This window comes from Solanum verrucosum, unplaced genomic scaffold (genome assembly GCF_900185275.1).
Source record: "Solanum verrucosum unplaced genomic scaffold, falcon-dt-bn FXZP01000261.1, whole genome shotgun sequence".
In the NCBI taxonomy this organism is placed as follows: Eukaryota; Viridiplantae; Streptophyta; class Magnoliopsida; order Solanales; family Solanaceae; genus Solanum; species Solanum verrucosum.
This window is the reverse complement of record NW_026019969.1, coordinates 5507270-5523496: the sequence shown is the minus strand read 5'-3', so window position 1 is coordinate 5523496 and position 16227 is coordinate 5507270. Positions and strand designations below refer to the sequence as shown.

The following is a 16227-nucleotide window of genomic DNA, read 5'->3' as shown; positions in this document are numbered from 1 at the left end:
GTAGTAGGCAATCTTTTTGTAAATAAAAATAAATTAAAAGAGAAATGAGACGCTCCTAGAAGAGATGCAGCCTTTAAAGGTAGCTCACGTAAATCGGACGGCACAGATTGTTTTCTTATTTTACTTTAACGGTTAAGATTAATGAAAATTCAAAAACTTGGGTATCCCACCATAAATTCAAACCCCATTGTGACCGTTTAAGAAATTCCCAAATCTCTCTTCCTCTTCTCTCCCCAAATTCACTCTCGCTCATCTTCTTTATCTTCCTCTTCACTGATTTCACACTCAATCATGGACGGTAATCTTTCTATCTCTCTAATTTGTATATGTATATATAATTTCGAAGTGTTTTGTATATATGAACTTCAAAATTTGGTGTTCCTTTTTTCAGATCGAACCCTAGAAAAGCTATGTGATAATTTTGATCAAGCAGTTACCATCTCTGGGGATAATTTGATCAAGGCTGAACCCATTCTTAATGGGGGTTTGTTTACCATCTTTCTTGGATTCTTTTTTTTTTTTTTAATTTCGATTTTTTGTTTATGTTTAATGGTAATGAATATTTGGTTGATTCTTTGTGGATCTTGTTTCAGATGAAACCCCGGAAACTTCTCCTACTGTTGATGGAGGTTGGTCTCTTCTTTAACATTATCTATCAAGAAAGGTCAAATGGGTTTCTTTATTTGAGAATGGAATGTTTTGTATTTTATTTAAACCTACTTTTTATGAATGTGTGAACTGATAGTGCCAAGAAATTGTATAAAAACAATGGAACTTCAGATTCTATCCTTGTCCAGTAATTGTTTCTACATGACTAAGTCAATAGTTTGGATATATTTAATTATTTTGTGTGTGATGAGAATAGCTTAAAGATTTCGATTAGCTGTTGTGTGAACTCTGTTAGGTTCTTTGATGTTTGAACATTTAAAGAAATAGCTGCATCATTCTTCTTTGTTGGTTACTTAAGAAACTGGTTGCAACTGATATTAGTTACCCCCTTGTTATTTGATGAATGTGGAAAAAGTTAGGGTGGTAGAATTCGGACGGAATTTTGTAATGCCTGATTTGTCTTCCTGGATTGTGAGTCACAAAATGGACTTTGCTTTTGAATTACACTATCTTTTCACCAAGACAATTTCAAAAGCTCTGAGCCCCCCCCTGATTTCACCTAAAGGGAGCTGGTTTGTAGTGTATACATTCTTAATGAATAGGCTTTGCTTCTTACTGCTGTTGGATTGTTGCCTTTTGAATTGGTTCAGTGAAAGTTGACAGAACTTCTGGTTCAGTGGATGAGAGTAATGCTTCACATTGTACCGCAGAAGTATGTTCATCATATCAAGAGCAGACTCTTCCAATTCTGGAGAAGATCGAAGATAGCAACGAAGTGCTCGTAAGATGTTAACCACTTCTTTCTAAAATGTAATGTTTCAATGGAGATCAAATGAATGATTATTCATTTTAACATCCCTTCGTTTTTAGGAATTGACGAAAGAACAGGCAGCATTATGTAATGAAGTCAAGGAGAGCACAAGTGTGGACTCTTTTTCTGGTTCTGAAGCTTTTAGTGCTCTTCAGCATATGAGTATGAACAACATTCGCATATCTGTTTTTTTTTTTTTATACAGATGTATGCTAGAAATTCTGATCTATTTCTGGTCCTTCGTCTATATCAGGTGTTCAACATGAACTTCTAAAAAAGAAGTATGATGAAGAGTGCGAACTACTGAAGCAGAAGTATACGGAGGAGTGTATGAACAGCATCTCATATCTGGTTTTTCTATACAGTTGTGTGCTATCGATTGTGATCTATTTGTGATCTCTTTGGCTATTTCAGGTGTTCAACATGAAGTTCTTAAAAAAAAGTTCGATGAAGAGTGTCAACTACTGAAGAAGAAATATTTGGAGGAATGTACTGAAAGAAAGCGTCTATACAATGAAGTGATCGAACTCAAAGGAAATATCAGGGTCTTCTGTAGATGTAGACCTCTAAATGCAGGTGAAATTGTAGATGGATCAACATCGGTGGTCGAATTTGATCTATCTCATGAAAATGAACTGCAGATCAGTTGTGCAGGTTCCTCTAAAAAGCAGTTTAAGTTTGATTACGTGTTTAAACCCGAGGACAGCCAAGGTAAGTCGATATCTGTGATTTGATGTGTATCTAAGATTTTCTGTAAGGAATTTTTCTATTACTTATTGTAATTTGACATTTAAATCCTTTAATTTTTCTAATGCAGATGCCGTTTTTTCTCAAACAATGCCCATTGTGACCTCTGTTTTGGATGGGTATAATGTCTGCATATTTGCCTATGGACAAACTGGAACAGGGAAGACGTTTACCATGGAAGGGACACCAGAAAATAGGGGAGTCAACTACAGAACTTTAGAGAAGCTATTTAGCTTATCTAGTGAGAGAAGCAGTATCATGAAATATGAGTTGTTTGTCAGCATGTTAGAGGTTTATAATGAGAAAATAAAAGATCTCCTGGTAGAGAACTCAAATCAACCGGTTAAGAAGTAAGTTCTTAATCTCTTTATTTTACTGGCTTGGTTCTGCTTTCAAGCTTCAACAGTTAAGACCCATAAGGCTGATAATGGCACGGTAAGAACATCATTCTAGGGTGGCACACATTCTCTCACCAGAATTTAGAAGTAAATGTGCTGGACTTTGGAGATTACAATGGGCGTATTTTGAATTATAGAAATTGTTTTTGGTTTTATGTAAAGTGTTAAACATAATTGGCCAAGGGGATATATATATGTTTCATTCATATAATGACTCTGTAAGTTGATCTTAATGTATATAATTTTTACAGTAGCTAAAGGCAAGTAAATAGTATCTCTTGAAGAAAAGCGTTTTCCTAAAAACTGATTCATAATTCAGAAAAGGCCCTCTGCAAAATGGAATTAGACAGTGCTTTGGTTAAATGATCATAAAGGCTCTCTGCGCAAACTCTACCAACTATGTTTAAGTATTTCTATGTTATCAAAAACAATTTTCGTAATTCAGAAAAGGCACTCTGCAAACTGGAACTAGAAACAGTATATTGGTTAAATGATCATAAGGGTCCGATTCGAAGAAAGTAGTATCAATTGTTGCAGTTCTGCTGAGAAAAGTTTTTCAAAGTTAGTAGTGAACCAGAAACTAGAGATTCTGTTTTTTTTTTTTTTTTTTTTTTTTTGAGGAAAGAAAATATTTGCATGTGTCTGTGTGTGTATTTCGAAGAAATGATCTTATATATGAATATGAAACAGGTTGGAGATAAAACAATCTGCAGAAGGAACTCAGGAAGTTCCAGGACTTGTTGAGGCTCGTGTATATGGTACAGATGAAGTATGGGAACTGCTCAAGTCCGGAAGTCGGGCAAGATCTGTTGGATCAACTAGTGCTAACGAACTTAGCAGCCGCTCTCACTGGTAAGATTTTTAAAACTTACTCTAGATTTCACATTCGTCTTTCCTATCTTCACCCCTAGTTTTGACAATTTCAAAGAATTTAGTATTACAATCCGCTATTAGGTCTCATCAATGAAGAGTCACACTTTCTTTGTCACTTTTACCTTAGCTTACTGCGGGTGACTGTTGTGGGAGACAACTTGATTAATGACCAGAGGACTAGGAGCCACCTTTGGCTTGTTGACCTTGCTGGCAGTGAGCGTGTGGGGCGGATAGCCGTTGAAGGCGAGAGGTTGAAAGAGTCACAATTCATAAACAAGTCATTATCTGCACTTGGGGATGTCATTTCTGCACTAGCCTCTAAGACATCTCATATTCCATACAGGTATGTCTCCCCTTCCATTTGTGCATGTAATAACCCCATTTAGTACTATATTTCCATTGAATAACATTGGTCCCTCTGTACAACAGGAATTCAAAGCTCACACATATGCTGCAGAGCTCTCTGGGTAAGACTCTTTAAAGCATCTGTATTATAAGATAATGCTGAATTTTGGGATAGAGTCCCTTCAAAATATTAGACCTTCAGTTTAAATTCCAAATTGACTTGATGAGAACAAGTAGTTAATCCTTTCAACACGATTGCTCATATTTTTCTTTGATTAACCGAAATATCTCAAGCTGTATCTTCTCAGTTCACAAGGTTTATATTTTCTCCCCATTCTCTGATGTGTACAACTTTTCCAACATGAAATGCAGGGGGAGATTGCAAAGCAGTCATGTTTGTCCAAATCAGCCCTAATAACACAGATTTGGGAGAAACTCTATGCTCGCTGAATTTTGCTAGTCGAGTTCGAGGAGTTGAGCACGGCCCTGCTCGCAAACAGACAGACCTTGCAGAGCTCATGAAGCATAAACTACTGGTACCTATAAACAAACACCTCTTTGAATGTAGTGTCCATTAAAAATGTTGTCCGGCTAATGAATGCTGTGATGTTCATCAACAGGCAGAAAAAGTGAAGCATGATGAGAAGGAAACCAAAAAATTGCAGGACAATTTGCAGTCTCTGCAGCTGAGACTTGCTACCAGAGAACAGACGTGCCGAAGTCTTCAGGATAAGGTAGGAAAGAAAGTAGCTTCCTTCTTCTACTGGCATTTCTCAAGACTTTCTGGTAGTTTCACATTTACACTGTAGCTACACATTCTAAGTTTAAGCTTTTCCAAGTCATGATTCTCTAAGTTCTAAGCCTTTTCAATTGTCGCAACAGGTTCGTGATCTGGAAAACCAATTGGCAGAGGAGAGGAAAATACGTCTAAAGCAGGAAAGCAAGGCTTTAGCTGGAGCTTCTCGTGAGTTCACAACCTCGTCATATTTAAGCCAACCACAGAAGATAACAACAGAGAAGAAACCACCACTGGCTCCTTCAAAAGCACTGAGACTGCCTTTGAGAAAAATCAGCAATTTTGTGCCCCCTCCATCCCCTCTTGCTCGTCCTCCTGCAAAAACTAGGAAGTCCTTTGTGCCATCGGCATCACATGACAAGGAAAATATAGAAAGAACATCAATGACAAAGGCAGTTTTGAAACCAAGGCGAGGATCTATTATTGCAGTTAGACCACCACCTCAAGGAACAAACCAGGTTTTCCAGCCCAAAAGACGGGCTTCTATTGCAACCCTTCGCCCTGAGTCTAGCATTTCAACTTTCAATAACTCTGCTGCTCGACCAAGGAATGACCGGTTCATTGGTCGGCAATCATTTGTCTGGGATCCACAAAGAATGTGGCGTACATCTAGAATGCTTTCTCCAATAGCACAGGCAAAGGAAACATCTATTGCAACACCAGTAGGGGCAACCCCAATTGGTTCACGAAGCAGTAAATTCATGGGAAGTCCTCCTTCACAAGCACCAGGTTCATGGAGGCCCAAGCATCCAACAGTTGTTGCATTAAAGAAGCAATTGGTGTGGAGTCCTCTGAAGAAGGTCGCGAGAAGTAGCAATAGGAAGTCCTTGTATTCTTCTTAATGATGTTAGAGAGCTCAGAAATTTCCATGAGTATATGCCCCTTGGTATAGATTTCTTCTGTTCTTTCCCCTCGATTATACACAGTGTATGCATCTTGCCTACTGTTATGAGCTATATTCATTGCTTATCAATCCCCACCCCTTAAGGGTACAGCTTAGCCTCAAGATTTGCTGATTGATCATTGTGTTAATTGATCTGTGCATTTATAAGATATCCTGCTCCCATTTGTAGGCCCCTATAGTATTCTATGTCGATTGTTTGTACTTGAAATTTACTGGGCTTACTATCTGCTTAACTCGTTTCGAACAAGATCTTTTAAGGCAAAACATCTCAGCTTAGATGGAACAGGTTGCTTAACTATGAAATTAAATACTTGTGGATTATCCTCAAGTATTCATGGTGCCTTCAATAATCAATTCTATAAAATAAACGTTGATAATAATACTAGTAAATTAATGTTGGAGGGGGTGTTCGTGTTGCATGTTCTTACTATGCGAGAGCTCTTTTTGTGAGTGTCTAGTCTAGACTCTGATATGATATGAGTTTTATTGTCAATTCCAACTTGTTTGAGACGAAGACACATTTATTGTTGCCTAGTATGAACTCCTTACACCAAATAACTTGTAAGTCTCCACTCTCTTCAATACTTCCATTTTTAATATTCTCTTCCTTTTCTTGTTCCAAGACACTGAAAAAAATAATTCTCTGTGATAGAACTTCTAGCTTTCAAAGGAAATAACAACGGTTTTACTTGTTGGAAAAAATAAAGGTAACACTAAAGTCAGAGATTTTGAAAAATAAAGAAGATTTCTAGAATAATAAAAGGGGGGCTATTTTGTAATTCTAATTCTTATTCCATCTTTTTTCAAAAAGAAATTGCCTATCACCTTTTCCCTCCTCTCTCTCTCTTCCTTTCTCTACAGTAACGATCGACTGAAACAAAAAAAACCACAAAATCATTCTGTTTCTCTCTCTATTCCTCTTCTCCGTTTAGCACTGCGAAAGCAACAAAAAAAAAAAAACTGAGTAAATTCAAATAGATGAAGTGACTCTTCATTTTCACTAACTTTAAACCCTAGAACTTTGAATTCCTTCACTCGAAAATCAGATGCAAGATATCTTCGGATCAGTTCGGCGATCACTGGTGTTCCGAACGCCGAATGCCGACGGCGCAGATGACGGTAATCTAGTTGAGAAGATAAATTCCTGCATCCGGAACTCTAGAGTTTTCTCCAAGCTGTCGCCTACTCCGCGAGCGTTGCCATCACCGACAACCGCCGTTAAAGATGGCGGTGATGCGGCTACACTACCTATCAGATGGAGAAAAGGAGAGATGATAGGATGTGGTGCTTTTGGACAGGTTTATATGGGAATGAATCTCGATTCTGGAGAACTTCTCGCCGTCAAGCAGGTTTTTATTGTTGTATTTGTTATTTTTGGTTTTGGACTTCTAATTTTGTTGATTGTAGTGGAATTATTAGGTACTTTACTTTTTCTGAAGAGTGATCCTGAAAGTGTGTTTGATTTGTTATATTTTTTCTTCAGGTTATGATAGCTGCAAACAGTGCCTCAAAGGAGAAAGCGCAGGTTGAAATTGACATTGAGATACTTTTTGTTTTGTCTGGAACTTACAATGATATAAATCACTCCTTTTATTGGTTGCTTGAATCGAAGTTTTTAAGAGATAAGTTTAATTGGTTAAATCATTGGGATGTTTGATTATATAAATGTTTGTTGGTTGTACTTTCAATCTTGGCTGCTAAGTTCTGTCAAGTTGGAAATCATTCATCATGAAGTTTGCTAGAGTAGTTGCATTTATGATACAATGACGTTGCCTTCTCGTCGTAGTTTCCTTCTGCCAGTGTCTTGTACTATAGTTGGAGCATATATGCCCTTTAACTTTTTTCTTCTTCCCCTTCCGCTGATGAATGGGTTTTCAGTTCTTAGCTATTTTTTGGTTTACAATGTCGTAGTTTCCTTCTGCCAGTGTCTTGTACTATAGTTGGAGCATATATGCCTTTTAACTGTTTTTTTTCTTCCCCTTCCATTGATGAATGAGTTTTCAGCTCTTAGCTATTTTTTGTTTTACTTGTGGTGACCGACATTGTGTTGAGGGAAATGTTTATATGATAACTATGTTAAGATGGAAGGTTGTTTTATTGAATCTAAGGGCTTAAGACATCTGACAGACTGCTGTATATCTACTTTTTTGAGATGTAAGTAGATAATAAAGCTACTGTCTGATACATTCTTCTGGTTTATGTCCTGATTAGTCCCACGTTAAGGAGCTTGAGGAGGAAGTCAAGCTTCTCAAGAATCTCTCCCATCCGCATATTGTTGTAAGTAAATCCTTGATCTCCTACCTGGGGAATTGTTTTTCCATGAAATACTCAATTGCTATATTGTGTTGTCAGAGATATCTTGGAATTGTGAGAGAAGAAGACACATTGAATATTTTGCTGGAATTTGTACCTGGTGGATCGATATCATCCCTTTTAGGAAAATTTGGATCTTTCCCAGAGCCCGTAAGTTCATTGTCGGTCTTATTTTTCCACCCTCTTTTGATGTATAATTCATTTGATTGAATGACTCTATCTAATACTATCTTCGGTAGTAGGTTATAAGAGCGTACACTAAGCAATTGCTCCTAGGACTGGATTATCTTCACAAGAATGGAATAATGCATAGAGATATTAAGGTATCTTGTTTCCTTTCTTTTCTTTCTGTAATATTATGACCAACAATAATCTCGTGTACTAATTTGGGTTCAGGGGGCAAATATCCTTGTTGATAACAAAGGTTGCATAAAACTGGCTGACTTTGGGGCATCAAAGAAGGTTGTCGAACTGGTATGTTCACCGTCACCATCCATTCTCAATCTATATTTGTTTGGTTTAATTTGGATATAATGAAGAGAATATTGATGAAACATGTTTACATTAGGCTACTATATCAGGTGCCAAGTCCATGAAAGGCACACCATATTGGATGGCTCCTGAGGTCATTCGCCAAACTGGTCATAGCTTGTAAGAATAATTACAGCGTTTTGTTGATGAAACTGTAGCTTATGTTCTTGTTTGATCTAGATTGCAATTGTATAGCCTTTATGCATCACTTATTTGGATCTCATTTCTAGACTGAGCTTACGTTTTGTTTGTTTTGCTGATGACTTGGGAAGTGCACTTTTGGTTTCACAAATGGGTCTTAGCTCTTGATTTAGTTAGATACTAAAAGAATAAATCCAATAATCTGATCATACTTGACCATGTTTCATTGCTGCAAACTTGATCATGGTTTGTGAACTTGAGTTAGTGTTTTCTTGTGCATAAATGTCCCCTGCCGTTTCTTACTTTTCTTTTTATGATGAGCCTAACAGTTTCTTCTCTATGATAGAAGAACTTATAGCTTATTTATGCTATTCTCACTTCCATATTTCATTTTCATAAACATTTCTGCCTCTTCTTTAATTTTAGAGGAATCGTCCATTTTTTAAATTTTATTTTGGAATAGCTGCTACCTTTTCGTATAATGGTCCACATTGGTCAAAATTTTCTGGTGTTATGTATTTATGTGTACTGCCTTATATTTTCATTCCTTATCTAGTTAAAATGCTGGTTTTTCTTACAGTTCACCTTGCCACCCTCCTGAGTTATGAACATGCTTTCAGATTTTGTGTCACCTTTACTTCTTGTGATACTTTGAATAATTTTAACTTTAATGTATTTATTGATCAAAGCAAATAGTAAACTATTGAAGTTAGTATTCCAGTTTTTGAATCAAAAGTAAAATTTGTCGCTTTTTAGTTGAACAGAACTTTCTGATGGAAGAGGAGTTTCTTGGTGAAATAGCAAATCTTGTTTTTGACTTTGAATTGATTCAGTAAAAGTCATTGGAGAAATGACAGATCTTGTTTTTGACTTAATGTATGCGTCTGGTTCTATTTGCCTTTGCAACATATTCCTTGAATCGATCTCTTCAGTATAGGTTCTGCTGGTAATGATAATGTCTTTGTATATGAATTTCAGCTCTGCTGATATATGGAGTGTAGGATGTACTGTAATAGAGATGACTACTGGCAAGCCTCCCTGGAGCCAACAGTATCAAGAGGTATACACTTGATGCAGGTCTTAAGTTTTTCTTTGTATTCCTTTTGGCATAATAAACTGGTTACTATACACGGATCCACTCATGCTTTGCACTGATCCCTTGTTCGCTTTAGGTTGCTGCACTCTTCTATATTGGGACAACAAAAGCTCATCCCCCGATCCCTGAACACGTGTCTGTTGAAGCAAAAGACTTTCTGCTGAAGTGCTTACAGAAGTATGTAGTTGACACTTGCCTGCTCTGAAAGAAGTTCAATAATAGCACAATAAACAGTGGTTTGATATTCGTAGTAGGCATAGATATGACAACATATAGAGTTGAGAATATTACTAATTGGAAGGAATATAGTTTATATGATTTCCTTCTTATATAAGTCTTACCAAGTTTCTGATGTTTAATTATTCAGAAGTGACCTTGAAAAAAGTGATGCTTTCTGGATTAGTGTAACCAGTAGATATAATGCTGATTCCTTCACCCTTTGTTTGGTTATTGTATCTGGTATAATTTCTCCTCCTTACACCATTAATGAAACTAAGATATTTCACGCAGGGAACCAGAGTTAAGGCCATCAGCTAGTGAGTTATTACAGGTGATTTGATTTGATCTAAGGCAATCTTTTATTGTTTTGTCTCCTGTATTACGCAACAATGAGTTAATTCTTATCTTTGCATGTAGCATCCATTTGTCACCGGTGAAGCACAACTGTCTCTTCCTGATGGTTCTAGTTCTATGATGGTCAGTTTATCTACATCAATTGGCAATGTAATTGATATTGCTCAGGCACTTACATTCTGAACTTCATTTACTGATAGGGCAAATCTCAAGGTCACTCTTATTCAAGTGGGCATAATGCGAAAAGTGTGTAAGTGCTCCAAAGGCTCTCTTTTAGCAGACTGATAGTATTTGCATCGTGTAATCTCAAATTCTTAACAGGAACTAAAGCTTACAGTTTCACTACGTAAATGCTAATGTCAACAGATGTAGAAAAAGTTTGAAATTCTTTGATTTGTAACATAACAATAGCTATGCCTCAAGTCTGAACAAGCAAGTTGACGTGTTGGCTATATGAATTCTTACTATCCCACTCCATTTAAGCTCATTTTAGTATAGCAAGCTGGCATGGACACCACATTAAAAAAAAAAAATAGAAGTCAGACCTGACTTTTCATGAATATGGAACCACCTCCACTAGATTTTACTGCACTGAATAATGGACAAATAGTGAAAAAGTAACAAGTAATAGAAGTTCGTCACATCTTCTACTGACATATAAATCTCTGGTAGGCTGAAGAAACTCCTAGAAAACATTGGACCTAAAAAAAACGTGCTAACATGGCTAACACTTAATAATAACTAAATTACAATCACCCTATATAGATCCTTTTCTTCCATTGTGCTATATTCGTTTGATATTAAGGATATGAAATGATGACTAAATCAACAAAATAAGCATCACATTGAAAAGTGTGATGAAGAAATCTTGTAGATTTTGAACTTGAAATTTTGAAACCTGTATGCATCTTCTTTTGCAATAGCTTTTGGTTGCATTTCAAATGGACAATATGGATTATATGTTTCTCTGTTGATTATATGGACTATTCAGCAGCTATATCTAATATCATATTGATGGGTTGTGACAACCAGTGCTGGTTCAGTAGACATCTGCAACTTGGGTACCTTGAATATCTCAACGGAAAATACTGATAACTTGTTGGAGGCTAGAAATATGTGGAGAGGAAACAGTAGTGATGATGACATGTGTCAGATTGATGATAATGATAATTTGCTCTTGGATGGAGGAACAACATTTAGCACTGTTAAGACGGTGGATGACTTCAATAAGGTATTAAGTGTCTCCAGATTGCTGCTTTTGTTACTAAAAATATATACATTCCACTCGAGTTTGATTTCTTCTATATCGTTATGTTAAGTAGAGTTTCAATCCCATTGCTGAGCCCTCTGATGATTGGAACTGTGATTATGGCATGACTCCTCAATCGCGACAAGGGAATACAGATTTAGTTAACAATCAGGAAGGTGGCTTAGGTGCTGGGAGCTCAGCCTCACCTAACAACAATTCTGCAGTTTTATGTGGTCCTTCCATTTCAGAAGATGAGGATGAGCTTACTGAGTCAAAAATCAGGGCCTTCTTGGACGAAAAGGTACCAACTTCTCATGTTGCTTGACATCTCTCTATGAAGATCCGTTATGACATATTTCTAGTTTTGCGTTTAACGTTGTTGTTTTATCTCTGTATTTTAGGCGCTTGAACTAAAGAAACTGCAGACACCTCTGTATGAAGAGTTCTACAACAGTTTGAATCCTTCATACTCCTCTCCTCAGTTAGTTGAGGCTACAATTGATGAAACTACACCAAATTACTTAAGGTTACCCCCGAAAAGTAGGTCACCAAGTCGGGGTCCTATTGGAAGCCCGTCTACAGGAATTGATATCATCACTAGTCCAAGCCCTGGAAGTAGCAACAGGCGAACATCATGCATTGGCAGCGGAAGCAATCAAGACTATGATGACAGTTCACCCCAGTCTAATGAGCGGAGGCAATCAAATAGTCCAATGTAAGTGTATAAATCAACTTTGTTTTGTCTTGTTTATTTTCCCTGTAATGTGAAGATAAGTTTTTTCTTTTTTATAGTGCAAGTTTTAGTGAGATTCAAAGGAAGTGGAAGGAAGAGCTTGACCAAGAACTTGAAAGAAAGCGAGGTAAATCTTGCTTCTTTATTTGTTTATATAAGCTCTTGTTATTCTATTCACATGATTCTTGTTTTCAATTTGTTGATTTATCTGATTGATGCTCTTTTCTCACTCTGCTCCTGTACATGAACTCATGCATGGGTAGTTGTGCATTGACCGTTCAGTATTCACGTGATGCACCGTATTATGTTTTGTGCTTGACTTTTTACAGTAGCCCCAGTTTCAATATTGTTCATTTTTCATTAAACTAGAATAATCTTCTCAGAGAGCTGTCATCTAGCATGTGTAACCTTTCCCTGCACCATTCCTCTTTTTCTATTGTTGGAAACGTTATATCATCGTAGGCTAAACTTTTGCTCTATCGTTGTTCTCCACGTCTCTTAAAATGGTATAAGTTTGTTTTTACTTTTTAAGTGAATGCCTAGTCACATTATGCTAACAAAAAATGGGTGGATGAAGTGTTTTGTATCTCAAGTTTTAAGTGTGTAACGAAAATTGCACTGGTTAGTATTCAATAATGAATATGGAAGGTTTGTGTTTTCTCGAGTAATACACTCTATTTCTTGCTTTTGAAAATCTTGATGCTAGTTTCTGTAGAACATCTTATGCTAAAAAATTCTTGAGGGATCTATTTATATGTAGAATAATATATGCCTAAAAGGTCTGGAAATTTTTCTTGGACATCATATCAGGGAATGAATTTATCTGCAAAATGCTTGCACTTTATCTCTTTTGTCTTCTTTCGGCAAAGTTTTTCCTCATACATTTAGGAAGGTGCTCTATGGTGGATCATAGGAAACACAGAAGATCCTGGGATCCATTTGTTATGTGGATAGTCATATAGTAGTACAGCCACTAGAAAGATATCGTCGACTTGATTGTGCCATAAGAAAAGGAAGATGGCAAGGCTTGAAATGTGGGTGCTGGGAACACAACTCCAATGAGTTCTTTACTTGAAATTGCCAACACCATCAACTCACAACTTGAACACGTTTCTTTCTACTTCTATCTTTCTCTCGTCTCATCTCCATTTGTGATATTTAGACATGTTCGAGTAAGTTTGTAAGAACTTTTTCGTTTACTTATGTGTTTGATATGCACCAAAAGTGCTTATAAGGCAAAATCAGCCCAAAGTCATAAGTTGGGCACTTTTGGGTTACCCAAGCCTTTTTATATTTTATACCTAATATATTTTGCCTAGTTATGAACGGTCAATGTAGAAAATTCTGCCCCTAGGAACTGTGCTGCTGCATCTGACTAGAAAACTTGCAGATTAGGTCACTCAGAATGGCTGATGCTACTTACTGCAAGGCATTGGGTTTAGTTTCATAGTGAAACTTTGACTTGGTATAACCTCCATGTGAACCTGTTCAATGTTTAGCTTCACACTTGTTTTGTCAAATGGAATACCTTTGAATCCAATACCACTAGTTGGAGAGAAATGTTTTGAGTCACTTTTCTGGTTCTGAATTACAAAAGATTCTAATTACGAACCGGGTGCATTATTGGTTGTAGAGATGATGCGTCAAGCAGGTGTGGCAGGGAAAACATCTTCTCCCAAGGATCGAGCTTTGAATTGGCAGAGAGAGCGTTCAAGGTTTGCATCTCCAGGAAAGTGATTGTATATTTCTGTATCAGCATGCATTGCTCAAGGAAGAGGTTATTTTTCTCCCTCTTCTATGAAGCATCTTTACTGTATATGTTAACCACACTTGGCGACAAAAAGATATGCAACAAACTAGTCACAGGGTTGATCCATGTGCTGTTGTTTTGCTTCTACCTCACAAGCCAGCAACAAAATGATATGTTACCACGCGTGATTGATCCTCCTTCCAATATTTTTCTTTTTCTCCCCTTCTCAAGGAAGTGGGAATATAGTTACTGTATCTTCTTGAGTTGTAAAATTCCTTCATGTAGGACAATCAGCATAGGTATGGCAGATTGTAGCCACCAATATTGTCTGTTCCACTTTACTGCAAGGATTTGTTTCCGGGTTTATGACTCATTTTGAAGTGCAGATGTAATTTGCTTGAAAAAAATGATGGTTGTTGCGAGTGCATTTATCTGATCTTTTCGTTAGAAATATGAAGTATACTTATCCCACACTAAGAAGGGTTATGAATGTTTGTTTATAGAGCTAAAAACAAAAAATATCTAAAGTCTTGTCTTGTAAAGATTCTATGAGTCTCGACACCAAAATGAAAATCAAAGTAAACAATTCAATTCCTTTTGATCATTATGTTTACATTTTTTTTTTTATATTTAATATTTTAGGTTAAGCATAATATGTTCTAGTGTCTATATGGATACTTGGTTAAAGCACTACGTATGCCTAGGGGCCGTTTGGCCATGCGATATGAAATCATGATATGGAATCATGAGATGAAATTGAAGATTTGTTTGGACATGCGATATGGAATTTTTGTGTTGTATATTTTCTTATAAACATAAAAATTCCATAAGTTGTAAAACTATTAAAATAGCCCCAATTGTTTATTCAATCTTATTAAATAAACAAAAATTATAAAATCGCATAATAAATTATTACAAAGTTATTTGTTCTTCAGTTAAATAATTGTTTTATCTAACTTTAATTTAATTAAAAAAATTGAACATAAATTGTACTTGATATGCTCATATCTCTCAACTACTCTTACAAATAACCTATAAAGTAGAAAAAAAACATACATTAGTGAGTAAATATTAACTTAGAAGTTAAATGCTCTAAGATAAAAATTAACAAACATCACTAACTTCTATCTATTTACAAGAAAAATCAATAGTTAAATATTGTTGAATAACGAAATTTTAAAAAGTTACCACAAGTTTGAATCAAAAATACTTCTAATAAAATTTAATCAAAAAAAATTATAACTAGTCCACTTGACTAAATATTAATAACTAATTGATCAAATTTTCCCAAGTCTTCAATCAATTGGACTTGATATCCTTCAGTTATGTGAACGAACATTTTGCAAATACTAAGATTAAGAAAGTGCGGCACCACCAATGAAAATTGTCTTTTATCAATATTATGCTTAGTCATAAGATTAAGACGTTTTTTTTTATTATGAAGAATCAAAAAAGTATTACTCCCTTCGTTCTCATTTATATTCACCAAATGAATTTCTACTTTATCATTTATATTTACCAAATTTAAAGTGATAATAAATTTTATATTGATGAGAATAATAAATTTTAAAACGTAATGATGTGATTATAAATTTTATTTACATTTGAAACAAATGGTTAGTAGATATAAATGTGAAGTTGTTTTAACAAAATATAAACTCATGGATCAATTATTGTATTAAAATATCTCAAATCATGATATGGAATCACATGGTGATTCCATATCATGGTTTTTGGAGAATATGGTATCACCTCTCATTATATGGAATCATGAGATGGAATCAGCGTAAAATCGCATATCCAAACGCTGATTCCATCTCACGACACCATATCGTGATATGATATCGCATGGCCAAACGCCTACTTAATACCAAAAAGTGGAACTGGTCTGGACGTTGATTGTCTAAAGAGGACTCAATTTCTACATATGCTCAACATATTATGTGCACATGATATAATTTGTAAAGTGATACTTTTTCTGTTTTCCTCAAGTCTATTGTTGTTTAATTATATAGAAGTACGTTTAGTAGCAAGTTCCATAGTAAAACAAATTACAGTATAGCAATTCATTAGCCTGAGTTTTCGAGAATTTTATGGTATCCATTAAAAATTTCCAAGTCCATCTTGACATATATATGAGTGGTGTATAAGTTTTTTTCATTTCTAGTATTTCATAATTAATAGATCGAGCCAATAAAATAATAATACAAGAAGCAACAAAGAAGTTCTTTTGGAGATAGAAAAATAAAGGCTCAAGTCATTTGTGGCCCCTTAAAGTTGTTCATATAATTCACTTAAATACGTCAATTAGGACTTGAACCTATTGTACACCTCTACCCTCCTAAATAATAATTTTAA

The 16227-nt window shown here is 35.7% G+C and overlaps 2 protein-coding genes across 2 annotated transcripts; both read left to right on the top strand.

The window, feature by feature from the left end:
- Positions 1 to 245: 245 nt before the first annotated feature.
- On the top strand, positions 246 to 5630 carry LOC125816048 (kinesin-like protein KIN-14S). Its single transcript, XM_049495643.1, has 14 exons — positions 246 to 298; positions 392 to 484; positions 594 to 629; positions 1260 to 1390; positions 1480 to 1582; positions 1674 to 1748; positions 1835 to 2131; positions 2238 to 2517; positions 3256 to 3417; positions 3566 to 3781; positions 3868 to 3905; positions 4156 to 4319; positions 4404 to 4517; positions 4666 to 5630. The coding sequence occupies exons 1-14, from the start codon at positions 292 to 294 to the stop codon at positions 5419 to 5421; spliced, it is 2472 nt and encodes an 823-aa protein (XP_049351600.1). The 5' UTR covers positions 246 to 291; the 3' UTR covers positions 5422 to 5630.
- Positions 5631 to 6439: 809 nt separating this feature from the next.
- Positions 6440 to 14258, top strand: LOC125816006 (mitogen-activated protein kinase kinase kinase NPK1-like). The gene is made up of 17 exons (XM_049495592.1): positions 6440 to 6832; positions 6967 to 7008; positions 7695 to 7760; positions 7836 to 7946; positions 8039 to 8119; positions 8193 to 8270; positions 8365 to 8447; positions 9447 to 9528; positions 9641 to 9741; positions 10075 to 10114; positions 10201 to 10260; positions 10338 to 10387; positions 11170 to 11368; positions 11460 to 11687; positions 11788 to 12101; positions 12179 to 12246; positions 13753 to 14258. Exons 1-17 carry the CDS (start codon positions 6530 to 6532, stop codon positions 13854 to 13856), a joined length of 2010 nt encoding a protein of 669 aa, XP_049351549.1. The 5' UTR covers positions 6440 to 6529; the 3' UTR covers positions 13857 to 14258.
- Positions 14259 to 16227: the final 1969 nt, after the last annotated feature.

Bases quoted from the DNA above. Each gene is read 5' to 3' on its own strand.
- LOC125816006 (XM_049495592.1), top strand. From the start codon at position 6,530: ATGCAAGATATCTTCGGATCAGTTCGGCGATCACTGGTGTTCCGAACG. The intron at 8,448-9,446 runs GTAAGAATAATT...TATGAATTTCAG, and splicing joins CGCCAAACTGGTCATAGCTT to CTCTGCTGATATATGGAGTG. The intron at 11,369-11,459 runs GTATTAAGTGTC...TATGTTAAGTAG, and splicing joins CGGTGGATGACTTCAATAAG to AGTTTCAATCCCATTGCTGA.
- LOC125816048 (XM_049495643.1), top strand. The intron at 630-1,259 runs GTTGGTCTCTTC...GAATTGGTTCAG, and splicing joins TTCTCCTACTGTTGATGGAG to TGAAAGTTGACAGAACTTCT. The intron at 1,391-1,479 runs GTAAGATGTTAA...CTTCGTTTTTAG, and splicing joins AAGATAGCAACGAAGTGCTC to GAATTGACGAAAGAACAGGC.